The sequence below is a fragment of the Myotis davidii genome, unplaced genomic scaffold (genome assembly GCF_000327345.1).
Source record: "Myotis davidii unplaced genomic scaffold, ASM32734v1 scaffold77, whole genome shotgun sequence".
NCBI lineage: Eukaryota > Metazoa > Chordata > Mammalia > Chiroptera > Vespertilionidae > Myotis > Myotis davidii.
The window spans coordinates 6,433,888-6,456,834 of NW_006289713.1; the positions used below are offsets into that span (position 1 = coordinate 6,433,888).

General features: G+C 45.2%; 1 protein-coding gene across 1 annotated transcript in view; it reads left to right on the forward strand.

Annotated features, from left to right (window-relative positions):
• Positions 1-21,663, forward strand: part of MBTPS1 (membrane bound transcription factor peptidase, site 1) — a 42,587-nt gene extending 20,924 nt beyond the window's left edge. Inside the window, 12 exon segments of the mRNA XM_015562987.1 lie at positions 1-29; positions 2,954-3,142; positions 3,632-3,804; positions 6,077-6,192; positions 6,721-6,877; positions 7,612-7,736; positions 8,635-8,712; positions 12,039-12,179; positions 14,083-14,214; positions 15,821-15,947; positions 19,290-19,420; positions 20,805-21,663. The exon segment at positions 1-29 is cut by the window's left edge and continues 40 nt beyond it. Of these exon segments, the coding sequence (XP_015418473.1) occupies positions 1-29; positions 2,954-3,142; positions 3,632-3,804; positions 6,077-6,192; positions 6,721-6,877; positions 7,612-7,736; positions 8,635-8,712; positions 12,039-12,179; positions 14,083-14,214; positions 15,821-15,947; positions 19,290-19,420; positions 20,805-21,001 (1,595 nt within the window). The 3' untranslated portion in view covers positions 21,002-21,663.
• The last annotated feature ends 1,284 nt before the right edge of the window (positions 21,664-22,947 follow it).

Sequence of the window (22,947 nt, forward strand, 5' to 3'; positions counted from 1 at the left end):
TGGGTGTCACAGGAAGAATTGTAGACAAGGTGAAATTGCTCTCTGGCTTGTAGTGAACTTGGACCTGGCCCAGACCTTTGTGCCTTAGCGTTTTCTCCTGAAAATAAAACAGGAAAGGTTCTCTCCTCCTGTCGAGTGCCAGGGTATTGGAAGCAGTAATTTATTTTCCCCTAAGTCTTTTATACATAAGTTAGGGATAAATTAGTAAAACCCATTTGCTATTTTTTTTACTTTGGCATCTTAAGTTTAGCTTCTGAATCGACTAATTACATATGATCCTTTCTTTATCTTTTTTATTTCCCACCTATAATTAAAGGCTCACTTGTGAGAATGAGCACGAATGGGCCTTAAGGTCTAGAAAGTATGGTCTTTTTTGAATTTTGTTTTTATCATTTTTTTATACTTACTGCATAAACATTATCACAACAGTAAAGGATTGGATTGGTTATGGTGTTTTGAATAAAACAGCTGAAATACTGAAGTTTCTCGTATATACTTCTAAGAAAAGCACAGTAACATGGGCATTTTTAAAAATTTTGCATACCAGCTGGTTTATTTGTTTTTCAATTACCATTTACATTCAGTATTATTTTGTATTAGTTTCAGGTGCACAGCATAGTGGTCATAGCCACTATTTTTTTTTAATACTCTTCCAGCTCTTACCTGAAATACATATTTTTTGTTATCATTGTGCACTTGGCAAAAATTTAGTCCTTTTTTTTCAGTTTTCATTATGTTGAAAACATTAAAAATGCATATAGGTACCCATGTACTTTATAGTGGCTGTTTAATATTACATAGAACTATGAAGTCATAATTTGCTTACTGTTTCCCCTTGCATGAACAAAAAATAGGTGGTTTTCCAATATAAGCATTTCATTGAATGTCTTTATATATGTGATTTCCCTTTCTTCGGAATTATTTCCTTAAAGTAAACTCCCTGGGTTGGAATCCAGAGGGCATGGACGTTATTATGGCTCTTGGTACATACTACCAAATTCTTTCCAAGAGGAGTTACATCATCTCAGACTGTAGAGGGCGCTGTCTCCACCATGTCCACACTGGGTGGTACTTTTTTTTTTTTTAATATATTTTATTGATTTCTTACAGAGAGGAAGGGAGAGAGATAGAGTCAGAAACATCGATGAGAGAGAAATATCGATCAGCTGCCTCCTGCACACCCCCTACTGGAGATGTGCCCGCAACCAAGTTACATGCCCTTGACCAGAATCGAACCTGGGACCTTTCAGTCCGCAGGCCGACGCTCTATCCACTGAGCCAAACCAGTCAGAGCAGGTGGTACTTTTTTAAAATTCCATGAGATTTTTTTTTAAATGAGATAAAATTTGCATAGTATAAAGTTTACCCTTTTAAATTACGCAATTCAGTTTTTAGTGTATTCACAAGTAGTAATGCAGTTATCACTACTCTATAATTCTAAAACATTTTCATCACCCCAAAAAGAAACATCTATTTGCAGTAAATCCCCATTCTCCTTCCCTCTGGCCCCTGGCAACCACTAATACCCTTTTTGTCTCTTTGAGTTTACCTATTCTAGATAGTTTATTTAAATGGCATCTGACAATATGTGGTCTTTTGTGACTGGTCTTTCACCTGACATGATGCCTTTAAGGTTCATTGGTGTGGCAGCATGTATCAATGCATTTATTGATTTTTTACAGAGAGGAAGGGAGAGGGATAGAGAGTTAGAAACATCAATGAGAGAGAAACATCGATCAGCTGCCTCCTGCACACTCCCCACTGGGGATGTGCCCGCAACCAAGGTACATGCCCTTGACCGGAATCGAACCTGGGACCCTTGACTCCGCAGGCCAATGCTCTATCCACTGAGCCAAACCGGTTAGGGCAAATGTGTAGCTTTTAAATCTGTGTTAATTTGATATGTGATATAAGAGGTAGATGAAAATTAAATATTTTCTCAATTGCTAACCAGTCATCCCAAGAGCATTTATTAAAAATTCCTTTCCTTCCTCACTATTTGCATGCTGTACCCTATAAATATTTTTCTCCTTTTTCAGATCTTTTTTTTAATATGCTGACTCATTTGGGGAGTATTGTTACTATCTGGCTTGTGAGGGAAATGAGTAATTTAGGTTAGTTTGAAATTTTGAAATATTAGAATGTTAGAGCTCATTTATGTTTCTTCCAGATGGTTGGTCTCATGCTTCCCTTTTCACTTTCCTCCTACCTGGAAGAGACTAAAGGGGCAGACATTCTGACAGCAAGCCAGCTCTTCCTCTGGGCGTCCCATAAACTTTCACCTCCCCAATCATTGGCTTCAGAATTTGGGGACAGTTTGCATCTATGTCATTTTATTATTTGGTTCCTTTAATGTGATTCTTTTTTAAAAATACGTTTGGTTTTTTTTTATATTGATTTCAGAGAGGAAGGGAGAGGGAGAGAAAGAAACATCAATGATGAGAGAGAATCATTGATTGGCTGCCTCCTGCCCATCCCCTACTGGGGATCAAGTCTGCTACCCGGGCATGTGCCCTTGACCGGAATTGAATCCGGGACGCTTCAGTCTGGAGGCTGACGCTCTATCCACTGAGCTAAACCAGCTAGGGCTGATGTGATTCTTGAAGCATACAACTAATTGAGGTCTAACCTCCAACCTGAGAGTTTTAATTTATTTAAATTCACTACATCTGTACGTCAACTTTAATCTTATAGAAATATGTGTCCCTTATTTTTTTTTAAGGTTGGGGGAAATTTCTCTTTAAAATTGGAGGCTGTCAGAATAATGGATTCTATGCATGTCTCGTGGACGATGTTCTAGGCAGCCCATGGGCGACTTCGGTACACGTTGCTTAGTGTCTGTACACAAATGTCATTTGCCTTATTTAAAATATGAAGCATTTCTCCAAAACTGCTGTAGATAACTTAGGAATTGAGCACTTCACCTTAGCCTTGGCTTGTTTTTCTCCTGCAGCCTGACTGGCAGCCCTATTTACCACAGAATGGAGACAACATCGAAGTGGCTTTCTCTTACTCTTCGGTGTTATGGCCTTGGTCAGGCTACCTGGCCATTTCCATTTCTGTTACCAAGAAAGCGGCGTCCTGGGAAGGCATTGCGCAGGGACACGTCATGATCACCGTCGCTTCCCCAGCAGAGGTGGAAGTAAGTGCATGCAGAGAGGGGCTTGTGTTTCTTAACCTTTCACCTCCGCCTGTCAGGAAGGGGGCGCAGGCTCAGTGCCGATGGGCTCGGATTGGAAGCACAGTTGGTGTGATTTGGCTTGAAGGCCATGATCAGTGATTCCAGGGCCTGTACAGCAGCGCTCAATAATGAGTGATGGTGCCTTCAATTCTGTTGCTGGGCAACAGCAGATAGGACTATTTCATGCCAAATTTCAAGCTCAGAATGATTATAGAAAATATGTGTTCTCTGAAAGGGAATGTAGGGTTAATCCTGTGTAGCTTCAGAAACAAGGTGATTTAAATTTTAAGTCTCAAACTCAAGGTTCCTTTCTACATTTGTTATTGGAAGTTCTTGTATTCAAATTGTTAGGGTTAAAATGATGAATAGAATCGACTTGTTAAATAAACCCCCAAACCTGAAAGTTTCTTCTGAGCAAAAGGGGCACTTCAAATTTCTTTTTTTTTCCAGTCAAAAAATGGTGCAGAACAGACTTCAACAGTGAAGCTCCCAATTAAGGTGAAGATAATTCCTGCTCCTCCTCGAAGCAAGAGAGTTCTCTGGGACCAGTACCACAACCTCCGCTACCCGCCTGGCTACTTCCCCAGGGATAATCTGAGAATGAAGAATGACCCTTTAGACTGGTAAGCAACCACCAGACGCCACCCTCATCACCCCCCCCAACCCTTCCCCAGCAGGACTAGGGGTCGCTGTCCCTGCGGGAAGCAGACGTCACTCCTCACTCAGCCTGACTTCCTTGACCCTCAGACTTTGCAGTTCCTTGTCATGGTCTTAGGGCATCCTGTGAATCTCCCTTCAGACCTGCACAGCTGTGCAGTAAAAAAACTTGAACTCATCCTTAATTGCTCTCTTCCCCTTCTGTTGAATCATTCAGCAAATCCTGTTAGTCCTCTTTCCAGACATGTCCTGACTCCTACCCTGTTTGCCTGCCACCTCTGCTCCCACTCTTGTTCAGGCCATCGTCTCGCCTGGACAGCATCCATCACCTCCTGAGGAGTGACTGCTACCATTCTTGCTCCCTTAAATCCCACTCAGCAGCCCTGGTCACCTAAAAACATAAATTCTATCACGGTTTGCTTAAAACTCCCATAGCTGCCTATCCATACTTCTTCAGGTGCCAGACTTCCTGATGTGTCCTCCTCATGCCACCAGGCCCTGCTCCCTCACAGCCCCTCCAGGGCAGCTGGGCTGACCCTGAAAATGGTGAGCAACAATGATTGAAAGATTTGAGGACACTTACAAGGTATCAGAGCATAGCTGGAGCCCTGCACGAGCTCTGAGTGACTTTGAGTTCCATGTATTCTTCTAAATTCTTCCCGACTATGCCAGGCTGGTTCCTCCTTGAACCCTGCCCACTGTGCTAACTGTTGGGAACTTAGTTCAAGTTCCTTCTTTACCTCTGCTTGTTAAGTGTCAGAGACACAGGTCAATTCTCAGTGCGGGGCAGATAGAGAAGCCATGAGAAGTTGTGAGTGTATAAGAATGAGTCTTTGTTGCAGGAGCCAAAGGCCACATAGCCATCAGACAGACAGTCCTCATAGCAAAGTCTATGCAAAAGGCAGCCGGGCACCGGCTGATTAATACATATCTTTTCTATAAAGTAGCATCAGTCTCTGTACCCACAGCTAGCATCTGAGCAGCCGCATGATGCCCTAGATTCCACTGCCTTGCATCGTAGCGGTACCTAAGCTCTCTGGCTCAGCAGCTTCTTTCTCCCCTGCCCAGCTGCTCTCTGTAGCAGACGTCTTCACATACTCCAGCCGACTAGCTGGTCAGTAACCTACTTTTACACTATTTAGACAAAGAAGACTTCATGCAAATAGTTATATTAATCATATGGCTACTGAAGGGCACAGTGTACCATGTGTCCTTGCACCTGCTCATGGTATCTTGGCCTGATTAGGATTCTCAGGCTCAGAGCCCTTCAACATCCCATTTAGGCACACGCCCAGAGCAGCCTTTGGCCATTCTGGTGTATTGAGAACAAGGCCTCTGTGCTCCCATTGGCCTGACTATGCAGGGACCTGTCATGGTTCCCACATAAGGTCAGTGCTGCTCTTTATAAAGACGTCTCTGGAAGGTAGATTGGAGGGGCTCAGACCAGAGGCAAGTAGAAAGAAATGAGAAGTTGATAGACCAGGGCAGTGGCCATGGGCCTGGAGAGGAACGCATGGGTTCCGCCCTGCTGAGGAGGCAGACTCAGGCTGTGAGGTGGGAGTGGGGGAGGTAGAATGACCGTGGGTGTTTCTTGGGGCATTTGGGTAGGCGGCTGACGGAGTACACAGTAGGAAAATGAGCACATTGAGGAGGATGAAGGATGGAAAGGTAAGCAGTGGTAGTGATGTAAGATTAACTGTTCGTCACCGTCTTAGCTCTTTTGCCCTGTGTGACGTGGCCCAGCATGTCTGCGTTCCCATGCCGAATTTGTCAAATGCTGGTGGTTGCTGACCATTCACATGTATGCCACAGCTAAAGTGATACCTCAGTGCATTTCTTTTTAAATATATTTTTATTGATTTCAGAGAGGAAGGGAGAGGGGGAGAGAGTTGGGAACATCAATGATGAGAGAGAAACAGCATCAATCGGCTGCCTCCTACACATCCCCCAAAGGGGGTCAAGCCCGCAACCTGGGCACGTGCCCTGACTAGGAATCGAACCAGCGGCCTCTTGGTTCCTGGGTTGATGCTCAACCTCTGCGCTAAGCCGGCTGGGCAGTGCATTTCTTATTGTTGTTTTATCCCTTTATGCCTGTGTCTTGAGCATGATTTCCTATTACTTCTGCTGGGGATGGAGCTGTGCTCCTGCAGAGGCGACGGGGTTCAGGAATTAACCTGTGGCTGCCTTTATGACAAGGGGAGAGTGATCATTTTAGTGCTGGGGCTTGCTGTTTTTCAGGAATGGCGACCACATCCACACCAATTTCAGGGACATGTACCAACACTTGAGAAGCATGGGCTACTTTGTTGAAGTCCTCGGCTCCCCCTTCACGTGCTTTGACGCTAACCAATATGGTGAGCAACAACGGGGTGCTTAGCCAGGTGTTCTTTGCTCTCTGTGGGGTGTTTGTGAAACGTTTGAAAGGCGAATTATGATTTAAATGCGAGGCCAGCAAAGGGAGCATGTGTGGGGTCTCCTGGTCCCAGTGGAGGCACCAAGCAGAGCGGTGCACATTCCTACTTAGGGGTGATGGTGGTCACTTTCAGCTAAAATGCGATGCTGTCAGAATGTACTTTTATTATTTTATTTATTTTTTAATTAAAAGAAGCTCTAGCACTGCATTTGGCTTCCTCTGCAGTAAGGGAAATACCTTTGTGTTGGACGTCACAGATGAAACAGGCCACTGCCAGCTGGTGTCTGTACCGCAGGGCCCCGATCCTTTCTTTTTCGCCCTCTTCTAAAGTGGTTCGGGGGCTGCAAACCAAAATGTTAGAAGCCAGCAACTTGCGGCATGGATGCCAGTACACTACTGTGTTTCTGAAACAGTGACATCCTGTCGTCCAGAGGTGAAATTTCTCAGAGCTTGGCATTTTGTCCCTCAGGAACTTTGCTCATGGTGGACAGTGAAGAGGAGTACTTCCCCGAGGAGGTTGCCAAACTGCGGCGGGACGTGGACAATGGCCTTTCGATCATTGTCTTCAGTGATTGGTACAACACGTCTGTTATGAGAAAAGTCAAGTTTTATGATGAAAACACGAGGTACTGACATGAGTTGGTATTTGGATAAGAAATTTTACTTTTGGGGAATTAAGTTCTACTTAGCAAATACTGAAAGTGCCTTTTGGCCCATTGGTGGTCTTTTCAGATGTCAGAGGCAGGTTCAGACAGTTGGTTAGAGAAAGCTTTCTCTTCACATAGCAGCGATGTTCCTGAAAGCTGCTTGTAAAGTCAGTAAAATGTTCATTGATTCCAGGTACTAGTTCAGAAGCTTCATTGTTCCTTGTTGATCGTAGATACTTGAGCTTTAAATTTCTGTTTAGTTCTTTTCCATTCTTCCATTGCTCTGGTTCTGAATCTGTACGAATTTAAATGTACCAAAGCACCTATTATTTTAAAACACCTTGTAAGTTCGTTATTAATCAAAGATTCCCAAAGTATTATGAATATGTCATTCCTGTAATAAAGTTTGAATTTTTTTCTTCAGTCTGTGATGAACTTAATAAGCTTCTCATCTCTTTTCCTTCACAAACCCCTCGAGGTCTGGGCTTTATGTGCAGTGCCTGTATGTCATGTGGACTGCATTTTATGAAGTAAATGTCCTCTGCACACTGGCTGGAGCATTTATGTAATAGTATTGCTCACACCCAGCATAGTTTCAGCTGCAGCCTCATGGGGCTGGGCTGGATCTGGCAAGTTCAGTTTTGTTGTGAGGAGAGTGAGTGTGTACATTGTTTCAGTTCCTTCCTTCTTGGCGCCTCCTTGTCCTTTCACAGGCAGTGGTGGATGCCGGACACTGGGGGAGCCAACATCCCAGCTCTGAATGAACTTCTGTCTGTCTGGAATATGGGGTTCAGCGATGGCCTGTACGAAGGAGATTTTACCCTGGCGAGCCATGACAGTAAGGTTCTGTGTTTGTGTTTTCATAGGGCACATTATTTTAGGAGAGCCTACGTTTTGGAGAAGTGGTATGGTTCCTGAAGCAGGGAGGCTCTATGGAGAGAATGCTTCAGTGTCTTCCCAGAGGACATCTGGAAAGCAGGGTGTTAGCTACTCTAGTTCTGCCCAAATGTTCAACATGAAAATATTTTATGCAAGCATCTCTAGTTTTAGTGCCACCTGTAAGGTGCTCTATATCCTGTATTTTCCCAAATAGGGAATACCTCATAGGTTCCTGATTATCTATATGATTCTGTTTATGACATAACTTTGCAAATCTCATGTAAGACCTTTCCCCATAGATTAGTTTTGGGAGCTAGTTTCTAGAACATTATCTTTTTTTTTTTTTACATTTTTTATTTATTTCAGAGAGAAGAAGGGAGAAGGAGAGATAGAAACATCAATGTTGAGAGAGAATCATTGATCGGATGCCTCCTGCATGCACCCCACTGGGGATCAAGCCCGCAACCTAGGCACATGCCCTGACCAGGACATGTGTTCCTGGTTCATGGGTCCGTGCTCAACCACTAAGTACACCAGCTGGGCTAGAACAATATGTTGAGCACTGTGGTTACTGTTCTGCTCATCCTGACTTAGTTGTTTCAAGCCTATGACAACTCTGACTTCTGAAATCTATTCAGAAACTTTATATTAATAGTATTTTGTTTTTCAGTTCAATTTTAAGGTCATTCCTTTTAGTTTAAGTATGACCAGGCAATAATAGCAGCTCCTCTCCTAAGATTAAAAACAATTTTAGAAAACATATAATGTCTAAAGAATGCATTTTAGGTAAATGAATAGCTGTTGATAAAATGTTCCATGTTTCTATGTTCTCATAATTTTGAACAACTGTTTTCTAGTGTATTATGCATCAGGGTGCAGCATCGCTAAATTTCCAGAAGAGGGCATAGTGATAACACACACTTTTAAAGACCAAGGTAAGGAATGCTGTTCACATGCTCTTTGGTTTCCTTCTTTCTCTTTTTATTTTAATTAACAGTTTTATTGCATATAACTTAACCCTTTTAAAGTGTGCAATTCAGTGATTTTTAGTGTATTCACACAGTTGTGCATTCATCACCACTATCTACTTCCAGAATATTTTCATCACCCCGAAAAGAAATCCACATACCCATTAGCAGTTTTGTTTTGTTTTTATAATTTATTATTTTGTGTGGTAACTACCTTAAGCAAGACTTCTGGGTAGTGGCTCTGGGAGATGCAAAGATATGATAAGATAGCCTCTTGCCGATTATTTGGATATATGTGTATAGTGACCACTACAAATAAATTGAATTTCCCATAGGAGAGGGGCTGTTGAATATTTGTAGATATTCTTTAAAACTACCTTTAAAGTTGCTTAAAATTTGTGTTACAATTTATAAAGTGTTCTCTGTTCCCATGATTGCCAGATTACTGAAATTTAGAAAAATGTTGACCATATTTTGATGTTTTTAACTGTGTGAAGGTAAAGAATATTAATTACAGCGTCTTCTCTTAAAATTCCCTTAAGAATTTGAAGGGGAAAAAGGTTTTCCTTTTCAGTTTTATTTGTTTGTTTGTTTCTTTTTCTTTTTTGTTTTTTTTCCTGAATCCAGAAAAAGATAAATGCTCATGTATATTAGCTACACTGTGCCAGGCCCCATTTTATGTACTTCTCATGTTTTATTTTTTTCCAACAACTCATATACACTATCATTAAAACTCACTTTTCAGGTGAGAACAGGCAGGGTAATGCATCTAAGGCCACAGTGAGAGTTAAATGGTAGAGACTCAGGATGTGAACACATTCTGGCTCCTGAGAATACATGATTCACAGTAACTGCCCTCTGAAATAATTCCAATATTACCATACTAGACCCCCACCCAATTTTCTGAATACCAATTATGACCCATTTATTATTCTCATAGCATCCAGTTTTATGTGCAGAATGACATATGTTCATGTCCACAAAAGCTATTAGGTGATATCTTCACTCTTAATGGAGTTGTATTAGAATTACCTGTTTACTGTTATCTAGAAGTTACTAGAATAATCACCAACATCTCCACAAACTTTAAAACTACATCCCCCTCCTAAGTCTCAGTTAATATAAATAAGTTACTTATTATGATACCAGTGTTTCTGATCTTTTCCCCTCCAAGACCAGGAATTATAATTTTATGTGCTTCAGGCATAAAACAGCTCTGGCCACCAACACAAACGTCGAGCAAGGATGAACTAAGGACTGTACATCTGCTTTGCCCCTGATTGATATAAGAGCAACACCATCAATCAGGTGTCTCCTTGCCCATTGCCGGGGGGGTTCAATTTTGTTTCTTTAATTGTAGCCAGGCATCACTGAAGAAGGCAAATGCTGCAGTTCCCCTCACTGTAGTATCTGAGACACTGTGTTAGTGCCCTGAGCATACCTGGGGAGCAGAGAGGAGCCAGAGCAACCTGGACTGCCTTGATCTTCCCAAAGGTGGGAAGCCATCCACTTGCCCTGGTGTGGGGCAGTCTTCCTGCAGCCCCACACTCCCGTCTCTCTCACCTCGACCAAGAGTTTGAGACTCTTCTGTGCCCAACAGGACAGGCTTCTGGAAATTTACAGGAAGGATTCATTTTCTCATGCAAGTTGATATTTTTTTAAATTCCAGAATGGAAAACCCCTTCATTGTAAAGCTTGCCATTTTCTGTAATTGGAAGTTAGGAACAGTTTCATTAGCTGAAAATGATGAGAAGGCAGGAAGTATTTCTCACTCATCTTATTTGCAACTGCAAGATAAAGTTAATTTTTGTATTACCTGGAAGGGCTTTTTCCCTTCATCCAGGCAAGATTAATCAATAGGTCTGTGTTCATAGGGTTATATTTTAACTTTAAGCACATAAAGAATCATGTCTCCCAGTCACTTGGCACAATTTACCATGGGTTAGTGATTCTTTCTGAAAGCAGCTTCTCGCAGAGCCATGTCATTTCTGGTGGGGTCAAACGGGTGACAGCAGTGGTCTTGTAGCCGCTGCTAGTGCCTTGCTTTGTTGGGAGAGGAATCAAAAGGAGATTTAAGGGGATGTACTTCATTTTGGGGTTCTGGTCGCCTGAAAATAAAAATTACCTTGAAATTCTTTTTAAGGGGGTTTTTATCTTCACACAGGCTTTAAGTTGAATGATCTTTTGGACACAAAGAAATTTGAATATCTGGGTTATGCTGGATCACAAAGGATCTTATTGTGAGAAACAAACTGTGTGAAAACCAGAGGCCACGCAGTATGCACCCCCCGTCTCATCTGTTGTACTGTGCTGTCTGCCTCTCCACCAAGAACACCTTGCTGTCTCCCACTCAGTTCCTAGTGGAATTACACATAGAGCAGGAAATGCTGCGCTTTTATAGCCACAGATATTTTCGATGTTACCAACATGGTAAATACTGGCTTTTGATGAAGATGTGCGTCACCTAGTGTTTGCTTCAGGGCTAGAGACTCCTAGATTATGCGATGATGTCACTGGCAGTTGCTGCCTGTGGCATTTTATGCATTTTTGACTTTTTGATTCATTAAACATTGTAAATTGTGCCATCTGTTCGGCACAAACAGAGATAAGAAGGCTCTGCTCTGGAACATTTGTATTTATGGATTAATATAACAAATATCTTAAATCTAAATTTAAAATATTGTGGGCATATATTTTTTAAATAGTTATGTTTGTCCTAGCTTTCAATAGTAAGACATGAAACTGGATATCAGTATCTGACAATGTCTATAGATGTATCTATAACCGCCTGGCCAGCTACCCCGAGTGGATGTGGTCCAAGGACATAAGCCTTTTGGCATGATAAGACAGGACGAAAGTTTGTGCTTTTAATATAAAAAGGGAAAAGTGAAACCTTTCAAATTGTAAATACTATTACCACCATTTCAAGTGAAAATGAAAGAGGATGGATATGGATATATAGGGTGTCCCCAAAAATGTATACACACTTTGAATAATTATTAATTCCAATGTTTGTTTCTTTTCAGATTTAGCTCATTGGAATTAATACTTATTCAAAATGTGTATACATTTTTGGGGACATCCTGCATATATACACATATAAGTGAATTTTGCTAAAACCCAAATTAGTGGCACTTGAGGCCTTGTTTTTCTATGCTGTAAGTTTGCACTGCTGTGATTGAAGAGTGGGTTTTGCAGTGATTTCTTTGTCACATGTCAAGTTAAATGGCAACTGGAAAATAATTTATTCCTCAATACATTTTTTCATTGCTGTTTTTGTTGTGTTGTTTCAGGATTGGAGGTTTTAAAGCAGGAAACAGCAGTTGTTGAAAACGTCCCCATTTTGGGGCTTTATCAGATTCCAGTTGAGGGCGGAGGCCGGATTGTCTTGTACGGAGACTCCAATTGCTTAGATGACAGTCACCGACAGAAGGGTGAGAATTGGTGGTGTGGCTGAAAAGTAGATTGTGCTTCATGACTTTGACATTCAAATCCTTTCTCTCCTTTGTCCCTGGAAAAGCATGGATGAGATGCTGCTAAATTAACAGAAACCTACTCATGAGAGCTGGGTGCGGTTGGGGAAGTTCCTGCTGCTTTGATTGCTTGGACTATTTTAATAAGTATATAAGTCTGGGTGCATTTAATAAGCAAAATGACATTCATTTACTGCCTCCACTGCCTTCCCCTCCATGTCCATTGTCCTGGGTCCGGCAGGTGCCAAGACCACTGAGTTTCAGTGGAGAGACCCTTTGCTGGCTTACCTGGTCTGCCCTGCCGGCTCCCCCTCTGGGGTCTGTACGTTAATGGCACTGCCATGCAGGTGCCCCGCTCTGATCAGACCCACTTTTCCTGGAGGGCCAGCACTTGCTTCTCCTTGAGACCAGGTCATTTTGGCTGTTCTGCGTCTTCACCAGTGAGGAGCGTTGGGTTCATTAGTGGGGATGTGGTTTGAGGGCAGAGGCAGGGAGTAATCCTTAGGGACCCTCCTCTTTTTCAGCATTTCTCTATGCATCCTCCAAGTTTGGGGGTTTCGAGCTTGAACACAGTTTATTTTTCTCTTTGTAAAGGAGGAAGTGAAATGGTGAATATGTTCTATCTTTTTGCCTGGTGGGATGGGGACAAAACCGGGGTTAAAGCCTAATCTTCTAACTGAAGAACTGGGCGGAGGGGCGGGCGGGGAGTTACAGTCACACTGGTGAGCAGTGAGCAGGCTTAGCCCGGAGGAGTGAGACCACGAGGGCATGAAGTTGGAGTTGTACGGTGACTTCTACTCTGACTTAAAAGTGAAGTTGACTAAATTCTTAGCATTTTATATAAATCCTTAGAATCAGACTGGTCTTGTTAAAATCAAAAGTGAAGATTAGAGTCACAGTTAAAAGAAGATTAATGTTTTATTTCCACAGAGATCTTTTCTAAGACCTGAAATCTCCTGCTAGGACTCTATTAAAATTTTCAATGCCTGGGAGAACTGTCCTGGTCTTTAAACTTCAGAAGGGAGCGGAGAGGGCCCTCGGGGCTTTGCGCACTCCACCAAAAGCGCCGGCAGTGGGAGAGGGGCTTCCTGGGGGGGGTCATCTCGGGAGTCTCGTCTGGTCAGGCTGGTGTTGATGGGATTTGCAGTGGTCGCTGTGGGCGTTCGGTGTGGAAGTGGTGATCCAGGAATAGCGACAGCGGTACCTCAGTCTCCGGATAGAAAGAGGCCATCCCCATGGCTCTGGGACGGGAGTATGGGTCACAGCCCAGCACCTAGACTCCCTGTGGTGTCTCCCAGGATCACTGAGCATTTTCTGCTTTTAAACTTGGTGGTTTGGGCCCACTGACTCAGAGTGCAGTCTCTAAACCCACGTCCCTGTGGCGTGCACAGGTGGTCCCGGCTCTGCCCTCACAATCAGGGTCTTTCCCCAGGACAGCCTCAGGTACTGACAAGTTTCAGCACCTACTCCCCTCTTTTTTTGCCTGGAGCCCGGACTCTGGGTGGTTCTTCTCTCAGTGGGTGTCAGGTGGTCTCGCCATCCCTGAATGAGCTGTGTTCTGCCTCGTCATGAGGGGCCCGGAACCCATTGGTGCTCTAACAGTTTGTCCAGCCAGTGCCCATTGTTGCTGCCCTGCCTGAGCCCTGGGGCAGGCGTGAAGCCCACAGCCAGGTCGTGTTTCTTGCTGTCCCCTGTGGCTGGCGCTGACAATGGAGAATGCACATTTCTCAAGTATAGGGTTTATTCTGATCTAATCTTCTCCCCTCTCGTTCCCCACCCCCTCATTTTGAGGGCTTTTATTTTCCTGTAGAAATTCCTTTTTAAAAAATCTAATTCCTAAGCAGCATGCTTGTTGAACCCACAGACTGCTTTTGGCTCCTGGATGCGCTCCTTCAGTACACGTCGTATGGGGTGACACCTCCCAGCCTCAGTCATTCTGGGAACCGGCAGCGCCCTCCCAGCGGGGCGGGCTCCACCCCTCCAGAGAGGATGGAAGGTGAGTGGGCTGACAGGTGCTCAGTGTGGGGGGATTGGGTGAAGCTTGGCTCAGGCTGTTTCAGGAAATAGTCATGCCTGCCAGAAAATGGAGCCAGTTAGGGGTGCCTCTGGTTGTTTTTCTTAACAACTGTGGACAGAATAGGGGCCAGTAGTTCTAACCTGGGGACAGGGTCATTTTCCTGTGAACTGAATGGACATGGACTGAGGGCCTCAGAAGCCATGTGCTTTCCCATGCTCACTCCTAGGTCCTCACAGTGCTCCAAGTGGATGTTTATCATCCCACTCTTGCAGACGAAGATCCTGGCTCCTCCCCAGGGAGGAACAGCCAACGTTTTTTTTGTTGTTGTTTTGTTTTGTTTTTTATTGATTTCAGAGAGGAAGGGATAGGGAGAGAGAGATAGAAACATCAATGATTATAGAGAATCATTGATCGGCTGCCTCCTACACACCCCCCACTGGGGATCTAGCCCACAACCGTGCATGTGCCCTTGACCAGGATCGAACCTGGAAACCTACAGTTTGCAGGCCGGGGGATGTCCACCTGCTAGCTTAGGCCCATGGGAAGCGGGCCTAAGCTGGCGCTGCCTCCTACACGCCCCACACTGGGGATCGAGCCCGCAACCCAGGCCTGTGTCCTAACCAGGAATCAAACTGTGACCTCCTGGTTCATCGGTTGACGGTCAACCACTGAGCCACGCCAGTCGGGCTACAGCCAGTGTTTTTGAGCTCTCACCAGGTAGCAGGCACCCGGCCTGGGGTGCTTTACAGATTCCCTCACTGGGTCCTCTCAGAACCCTGTGAAAATAGATAGTATTCTTTTCAGTTCACCAATGAAGAAACAGGAGCTGAGGGAATTCAAGTAACTGCTCGAGGCCACCAGTGGTTATGCAGTGGAGCCTGAAGAGAAGGTTCTGTGGGACCTGCGGCCTCGCCCGCGTGGTGTACAGCAGGCAGGGCTGATCTGCATGCTCTCATGGCCCGAATGTTGTGATCCTCGCAGCGCTGTCCACAGAAGTGCAGTGTGAGCCACAGGCGTAATTCTGAATTTCCCAGTGGCCACATTAAAAAGGTAAAAGGAAACAGGTGAAATTCACTTTAATAAAATACTTTAGCCTAGTACACCACAGTATTATGTAAATATGTAACACCCCATTTCAGTTGCTCAATAGCCATATATAGCCAGTAGCTACAGTATTGGACAGCACAGATAAAAGTAGTTTTGAACTTTGAAGATGCAGATTTTTTTTGGCCTGAAAATTAAATACTTCAAAAGGGAAAGAATTTCCTATGAAGAGTATCTGTAGGTTAGATTCCTCAAGTTTGCCTGCTACATGTAATTACAGTCAGTAAGGTTGCTCAGCCACTGCAAGCCTACCGCGTGGCCGCTTTAAAGGGAACGGCTGTTCTGTTTACTCCCCTTCAGCAATGAGCACACATCACCGGGTGGCCCAGTCAGGTCTTAACTTCTGAAGCACCTGGAAGACAGGTTAACAGAGCACACAGTGGGCACGTTGGCAGGAAAGCAGACAGATACGTAATGAAGCTTCATTTTTCCCCTGGCACTTTCATAACATCGGTTCCTGCTGTCGGTTGACGCTGCCCAGGGAACCACCTGCACCGGTATTCCAAGGTCCTGGAGGCCCGTTTGGGGGGCCCGGAGCCTCGGGCTCTGCCCGCCTGCCCACACCTGTCGTGGGCCAAGCCACAGCCTTTAAATGAGACGGCTCCCAGGTTAGTGTCTTCCTGTGCTTTTCTACCCCTTCTGCAGGGTTTGTGATTCATTATTGCCTTTATTTAAATAAGAGAATGGAATTTTACTGGCATTTTTGTCAACTCTTCTAGCTTGTTCCTTTAGGGTGGTTATTTAAATTAGTGACCTTTAGAATTGTGCTCTCTGGTGGTATTCTGCATAAAGAAGTACTTTGGGTAATTAGCATTTCCTTAGATTTGGTCGATTCTTGCTCTAAAAGCTGTGATCCAATAGTGATTTAACTTGAACAGAAGCTCTGGGTTTGGGGTTCAGGGGTTGAGTCCTCCCTGTTTGCCATGTTGATTCTGAAATACAGACGGGTCCTTTCTTTTGTCTTGCCCAAGGGGCTCGGACTGCTTGGGGTAGATCCGGTCCTTGGTTGTAGCTTGGCTGAATGTGCGTCTGTGCCATTCTCCTGTGCCTGGTACAGGTGACCTCCTACCACAGCAGGGTCATGTGGGTACACTTCTGTGTGTGATGCACAGACATTGATCTGCCTGCTTCTCTATCTTACTATCGAACTTGACCTTCTAATTTGCGTCATTTCTTTTTGGAAGCAGTTTGAGTTATCCATGGACAGTATCCTGCTCTCAAGGAGAACGGGGATTTTCCTGGCTGAGGATCCTGGCACAGTGAAAAGGGGGCCCATGTCCCGGGCACAGGACATGGGGTAGTCCTCCCCCTCCCTCTCCTTTGAGTGGTGCTGTGAGAAACCGCCTTCCCCTGACAGGCAGCACACCGCACGCACATTGGCGGCTGGAGCTCCCCTACAGCCTTCAGGCAGCTTCTCCCCCTAGGGAGGCTTCTGCCTTCTCTCACCCACCAGGCTGCCCACTTTGCTTGGGTCTCAGTGTATACAGATGTCAGTGTGGCTAGGGGGCATGTGGCAGGGGACAGAGGACCACCATCTGTGCTCCAAGCTACCAAAAGGAGGAGGCCTGCACACGGCCTCGGGGCCGCCTCTGCTCTCCTGCTGTCAGGAGCAGCAGCACTGGGTTCAGCACTCACTGCCCATCTGTCCTTGTTAAACGTGCTCCATAGAAAACAGTGGCATGATAGCATCATCACCTTGTGTTCCCATCAGCAGTTTTCCTTCTGAAGCTGTAATTACTGAGTACTTTTCCATTCTAGTTAGCACCCCGTCATTTAAAATTTTCTGAAAAGATTCCATTTTTACATGTCATCTATTTATAACGCACCATTATCTAGCATTCTGACCAGACTTTAATTCCAGCTGTGATCAGCAATTCATCCTCATTGGACAGTCGTTGTTGGCTAAAGTTCCCAACACCCAATTATTCTTCACGATGCTGGTCAGGGCTCTGAGAAATGGTTAACAACATCCCTGGTCTCTGCCCGTCCATCAACGCCAACCTGGCCCATCAAGGGTGCCGATAATGTGCAGCTCCTAGAATATGGTTTTCACCGTCGTGCTCAGGAATTCCTTCCACACACACTCACAAGGCTTCACCTTTAGCTCACATTTCACGTCTTGTTGAATATTAGTCTCAGTCCTCAGAGACTTAGACCTGCATTGAGTCTCTGAAGAGAGTTGGATAATGTCAGACAGCTGCCCAGAGCCCTGGGAAGGCCCAGAGTCCATCGTCAGTGCCGAGTGCCCATTTCAGGTCCATCTCTGAAACATGTGCTCTTTTTCTCAGTGTCTTTGGGGTTCTTAGAGCAGTGACATGAGTGTCACATGCACTGGGAGCTCCCTCCATCAGAACACTGTAAAATTCTCAATGGTACCGTCATGTACTGTTACCACAGTTGCATAACTATAAAGTGCCATCACCAGATAATTAAATTCCAGATCAGGATGTCACCTATGAGAATTAAAATACAGCCCCATATATATTCAGCTACAGAGTCATAAAGCTTAAATGTCATTGATTCTATAATTTAACACTGTCAGTTTAATTTTCAGACTGATAGAGCCTGAAGTGAAAAGTTAAATCACACAACGTAGAAAGGTTGTAATATTCATTGGCATTTTCCAGGCAGCCGCCCAGGTGGAAGTACACGATAGTAGTTTATCTCTTTCCTATACAGAAACCCTCTCCACAGACCTAGTGTCTGCAGCTTCCTGCCTCGCCTGCATTGGGAAGGTGACCTTTCCTCAGTCCACCAATCCAAATGCCGATCTCTTCCAGAAACACGCTCTCAGACACACCCAGAAATAATGTCTTACCAGCTATCTGGGCACCCCTTAGCCCAGCCATGCTGCCACGTAAAATTAACCATCACAGCCTCTGAGGAAAGGCCCCCACTCCTACTCACTGTGGCCCAAGAAGGCCAAGTCCGTCCATGGGACCAAAGACATGTGAATCAAGAAAGTGGGGAGGCCAGAGAGCTGTCACAGGCAGGGTTCCCAGGGACACAGCCTCTGGGAAGGGGATTGCGAAAGACTGAACATCTTTGCTTTTACTTGGCTGAAGTAAGGGAATGAATAAGAAGCAGAAAAGCAGGAATTCATAATTCGCCAACATATTTAATTCTGTCCCTCACTTTGGCCAGAACAGTCTTCACATTTTTGTTTGCACTCTTTGCTCTTACATCTGGGTGTCCTCCCCAGCTCTCCACTGCTCTTGGCAGCATGTCGGCCTCTCTGTTCTTCAGGTCTAAGTTGTATTGGCCTGAACAAGTCCTTCTGATCTCAGAATTAATAGTAGCACTGCTGTAACGAATCCAACACATTTCACAGCCCGTGTTTCCTTCCCTCACTGTCCTCCAGGGGCCAGGCAGGTGCTCTCCCCATTCCCCTCTCTCAACTCCTGGGTTCCTGTGTCTGCCTTACTCTCCCTCCTGTGTCTGCCTTACTCTCCCTCCTGATGATGGTGCCCTTGAAAGGCGGGACAGAGTCTGGCTCCAGCACCAGTGTAGCCACCTTTGCTGTTGGTTTGCATTCACCTGAAATAGCTCCCGCCTCCAGTGTCTCATGGCAGAGACCTCCAGGTGCCTGTCGTCCTGCCTGTGGCCACAAAGCCCTGGTTGAGCTCCTGCCGCCTACGAGCACCTTTCAGAGGTTAACGTGGTGCTTCCCCTCCCGGTGCTCTGAGTTTCCCAGGCTGCAGTGTTATAAACCCAGCAGAATGCTCCCTGCTCAGATATGAAAACCTCATGGGTAAGGACTTGATCTTGACATTTCTGTCTCAACCTGGAAGTTGTCACTACAGCTGTTACGCAGTTGCATTGAGGTTGATGTAGATGGACATCATTTCAAATTTCTCTTTAAATAATTTTCTGTTTCTTGGGTATTGGGTAAGCTTCCTGGGGTAGTACAGTTGCTTATTTTTATTTTGTTTTAATCCATTTTCCTGAAGTAATCTTTGGAAACATCAGAAGCTACTCTCCATCGACCTGGACAAAGTGGTATTACCCAACTTTCGATCGAATCGCCCTCAAGTGAGGCCCTTGTCTCCCGGAGAAAGTGGTGCCTGGGACATTCCTGGAGGTCAGTTCTCAGGTGCTTCCTCACTGTGCTCAGTCACACTGCGATGGTTCAAAGGCTCTTCCTCCCCGCGGTGGGCTGGGTGGCTCCTATCTTTGCCTTCTTGAAAGCTATGGAGGTATGAATCAGGAAGGCCATAAGCAGGCCTAACAAAGCACACTGTCCTCTCTCTCGGAAAACTCGACCATGGATTTTCAGATTTGAATTTCTTTCATTACACTTCTTTTAATACACTTCAGTATTACACTTGAAATTTTTCCAACAGAGTAACTTGCAGATTCTTATTTAAGTTCTACAAACAAAATATACCGCAGGAGATGCCTGTCGTCAGCTGGTTTTTTGTCTAAGCCAGCGGCCATAGCCACCCTGGCCCCTGAGCCCTCAGCCCAGAGGTCTCCACCAATTCTCTGCCCTACCCCACCTGGGTCAGACCTCACTGGGTCTGATCTGATTTTGTCCCCTCACCCTAAGTGCCATCTAGTGTACCCACTACAGATGATGGCTTTGGCCTGACTGGACTGTCTGGGACAGGTTCTCCCTTACCTGGGACCGTTGGTACCAAGTCACTCAGCAGTGAGCAGGCGGCACTCTCACTCTGGAAACCCCTGTGCTCCTCCAAGCGTTTACATCTCCCAGCGGGGTTTCTTCTGGCTCCATAATTGGCCAGAAATTCTGGGGATCCGAAAGGGGCACCACAGCCCATTCAGTTCAACCCTGGGAGCTTTGTGAGGTTCAGCCAAGCCTCCGAGGGCCTTGCCTGCAGGTCCTGGGATGCACTGAAGACAGTCATTTTGAACCCCAGCATTCCTGAGTTACAGAGTCATTCTGACTGTAAAGCGAGGGTTCTCCAGTGGCCACTCTTAGTTTCTAACCACGTGTCCCATCTGTGCAAGGCTTTCCCAGGAGGCTGGGGCACAGCCAGCCATCCTTAACTTCCTGCCTGGCCTCCTCTCTCTTCCTTCCACTCAGCTGGGAAGGAAGCACCCTCTCTCCTCCCCAGCATCCATACTTACCCATCTTCTGTTGTTTTTGAACAAAAAGCAGCTCTGGGCAGCCCTACTGTAGGGTGCCTGTGGCCGGAGAAAGGCCAGTCCTGGTCTCTGTCTGAGGTGAGCACAGACCCACTGTACCCGCCCCCCCCCAGACATAGGCATGCACACACACCCCCACACCCACACTTAGAAGCTGCCAATCTGAGAACGCACCTGCAGGTTGCTTTGATTTATTCTCTGTTAATGCCCTGGGTTACTTTAGCTAAGGTTTAAAAATTATGTTTGCCCTGCAAGCCCAGCTAATGAAATTAGTTAGCATTTGTTCCTGATGAGCCTGCCTCTCGTGGGAGAAGCGGCTGTGGTGTTACTGATCATTCACTGCTGTCCCCCTGCAGGGATCATGCCTGGCCGCTACAACCAGGAGGTGGGCCAGACCATTCCCGTCTTTGCCTTCCTGGGAGCCATGGTGGTCCTGGCTTTCTTTGTGGTACAAATCAACAAGGCCAAAAGCAGGCCTAAGCGGAGGAAGCCCAGGGTGAAGCGCCCACAGCTCATGCAGCAGGTTCACCCACCAAAGACCCCGTCTGTGTGACGACGTCAGACTACTGACTGTGAGAGCCAGAGAGAGCCTTTCCTGGCAGTCCTGGTGGGCAGGCGGAGCTGGGATGTTTCTCGAGGGGCTGCTTGCTTACACGGCCTTAGTCTTGGCTGCAAGGGTCCGAGAGGCTGTTCTACACAGGCTTCCCCTTGTGATGCCGGAGGCTCGTGTACATCTCCGTGTGTCCCAGGCCAGGGTCCCTCAGGACGGGGACTTCATCCAGCCGCTGCACCAAAGACTTGGAGGACATCAAAGGCGGGCCGGGGTCCCCAGCCCGAGAGGGAGGATATACTGTTAGACAACGACACAACTCTGACCAAGCTCAGATATGCGCATTACAGCTATTTTCTATATTTATTGTTGGGAAAAAGTCACTTTAAAGACTTGTGCTATTTGGAAGCAAAGCTATTTTTTTTGCCAATGGAATGCAGTTTTTTACTATTCCATCATGAGGAATAACAGATTCCGTGAGCTCCTTTCTGATGAAAGGACAGACTGAGATTTGAAGGCAATTGCACAGATCTGTGAAACATAGACCTTCGCTTTATTTTTATAAGTCTCAACTGCCATCATGTTTTGTAATTTGGGGTCTGGATTTCACCATTGTCGGTGAAGAAAATTTTCAATAAATATGCATTACCTATATGAAGCTAAAAGGAATTGTGTCACGGGCTCTGTTTTCTCCTATCCCATTTCTCTTGGATGATAGCCTGGAATGGGTTCTGTATTAGCCTGTTAATTTTTGTTGACTGTAACTCACATACTATAAAAGTCTCCTTTTTAAAGGAGTTTTTACAGTTCAGTAGTTTTTAGTATATCCACAAGGTCATGCAACCATCACCCCCACTATTCTAGAACATTTTCATCACTCCCAAAAGAAACCCTGTTAGCAGTCAACCTCTAGTCCCTCCCCCAAAGCCCATGGCAACCACTAATTTGCTGTCTATGGACTTGCCTGTTCTGAACATTGCATATAAATGGAACCATACAACATGTAGCTTTTGTGACTGGCTTCTTTCACTTAGCATGTTCTCAAGACTCATGAGAGCAAGTCATACATTGTTCCTTTTTATGCCGGAATAATATTCCATTGAATGGATAGACCTCGTTTTGTTTATCCATTTCTCAGCTGATGGACATTTGAGTTGTTTCCACTTTTTGGCTATTGTGAGCAACACTTTCTCTGAGCATTTGTATACAAATTTTTGTGTGGATGTAAGTTTTCATTTTTGTTTAGTAGATGGAGTAAAATCATATAGCTCCTATGTCTGTGTTTCTGAGGAATTGCCGAACTCTCTGTTTCCAAAGTGGCTTCCTCTTTTTACGTTTTCACCAGAGTGGGTGAAGGTTCCAGTTTCTCCACATCCTAACCAACACTTGTCACTGTCCATCTTTTTTATTCTAGCCATCCTGGTGTGTGAGGTGGAATCTCATTGTGGTTTTGATTGGCATTTTTCTAAAGACTAATGATGTTGAGCATCTTCTCATGTGCTTCCTGGCCATTTGCATATCTTCTTTGGAGAAATGTCTATTCAGAGCCTTTGCCCATTCTTTCATTGGGCTGCTCTTTTATTAGTGACTTGTAAGAGTTCTGTATATTTTCTAGATACCAGTCTCTTACCAAAGACACATGACTGCAAATCTTTTCTCTCATTCTGTCTGTTTTGTTCACTTTCCTGATGGTATCATTTGAGGCATAATTTTATTTTCATTTTGATGAAGTCAATTTTATCAACTAGGTGTCATTTCTAAGAAACCAGTCAACGGCAACCTGTTTTTAACACCAGCCTGACCATTCTGTATGTTGACTGGCTGAACATCAGCCTTCACATCACAGGTGGGGACGGACGGACTGGAAAGGAGGTGGTAGAGGCCACGTGGGATCAGGGTGCTGATGAAGCTCTGGGGAGAAAAGGCCCAGGGATGAGGGAGCAACCATT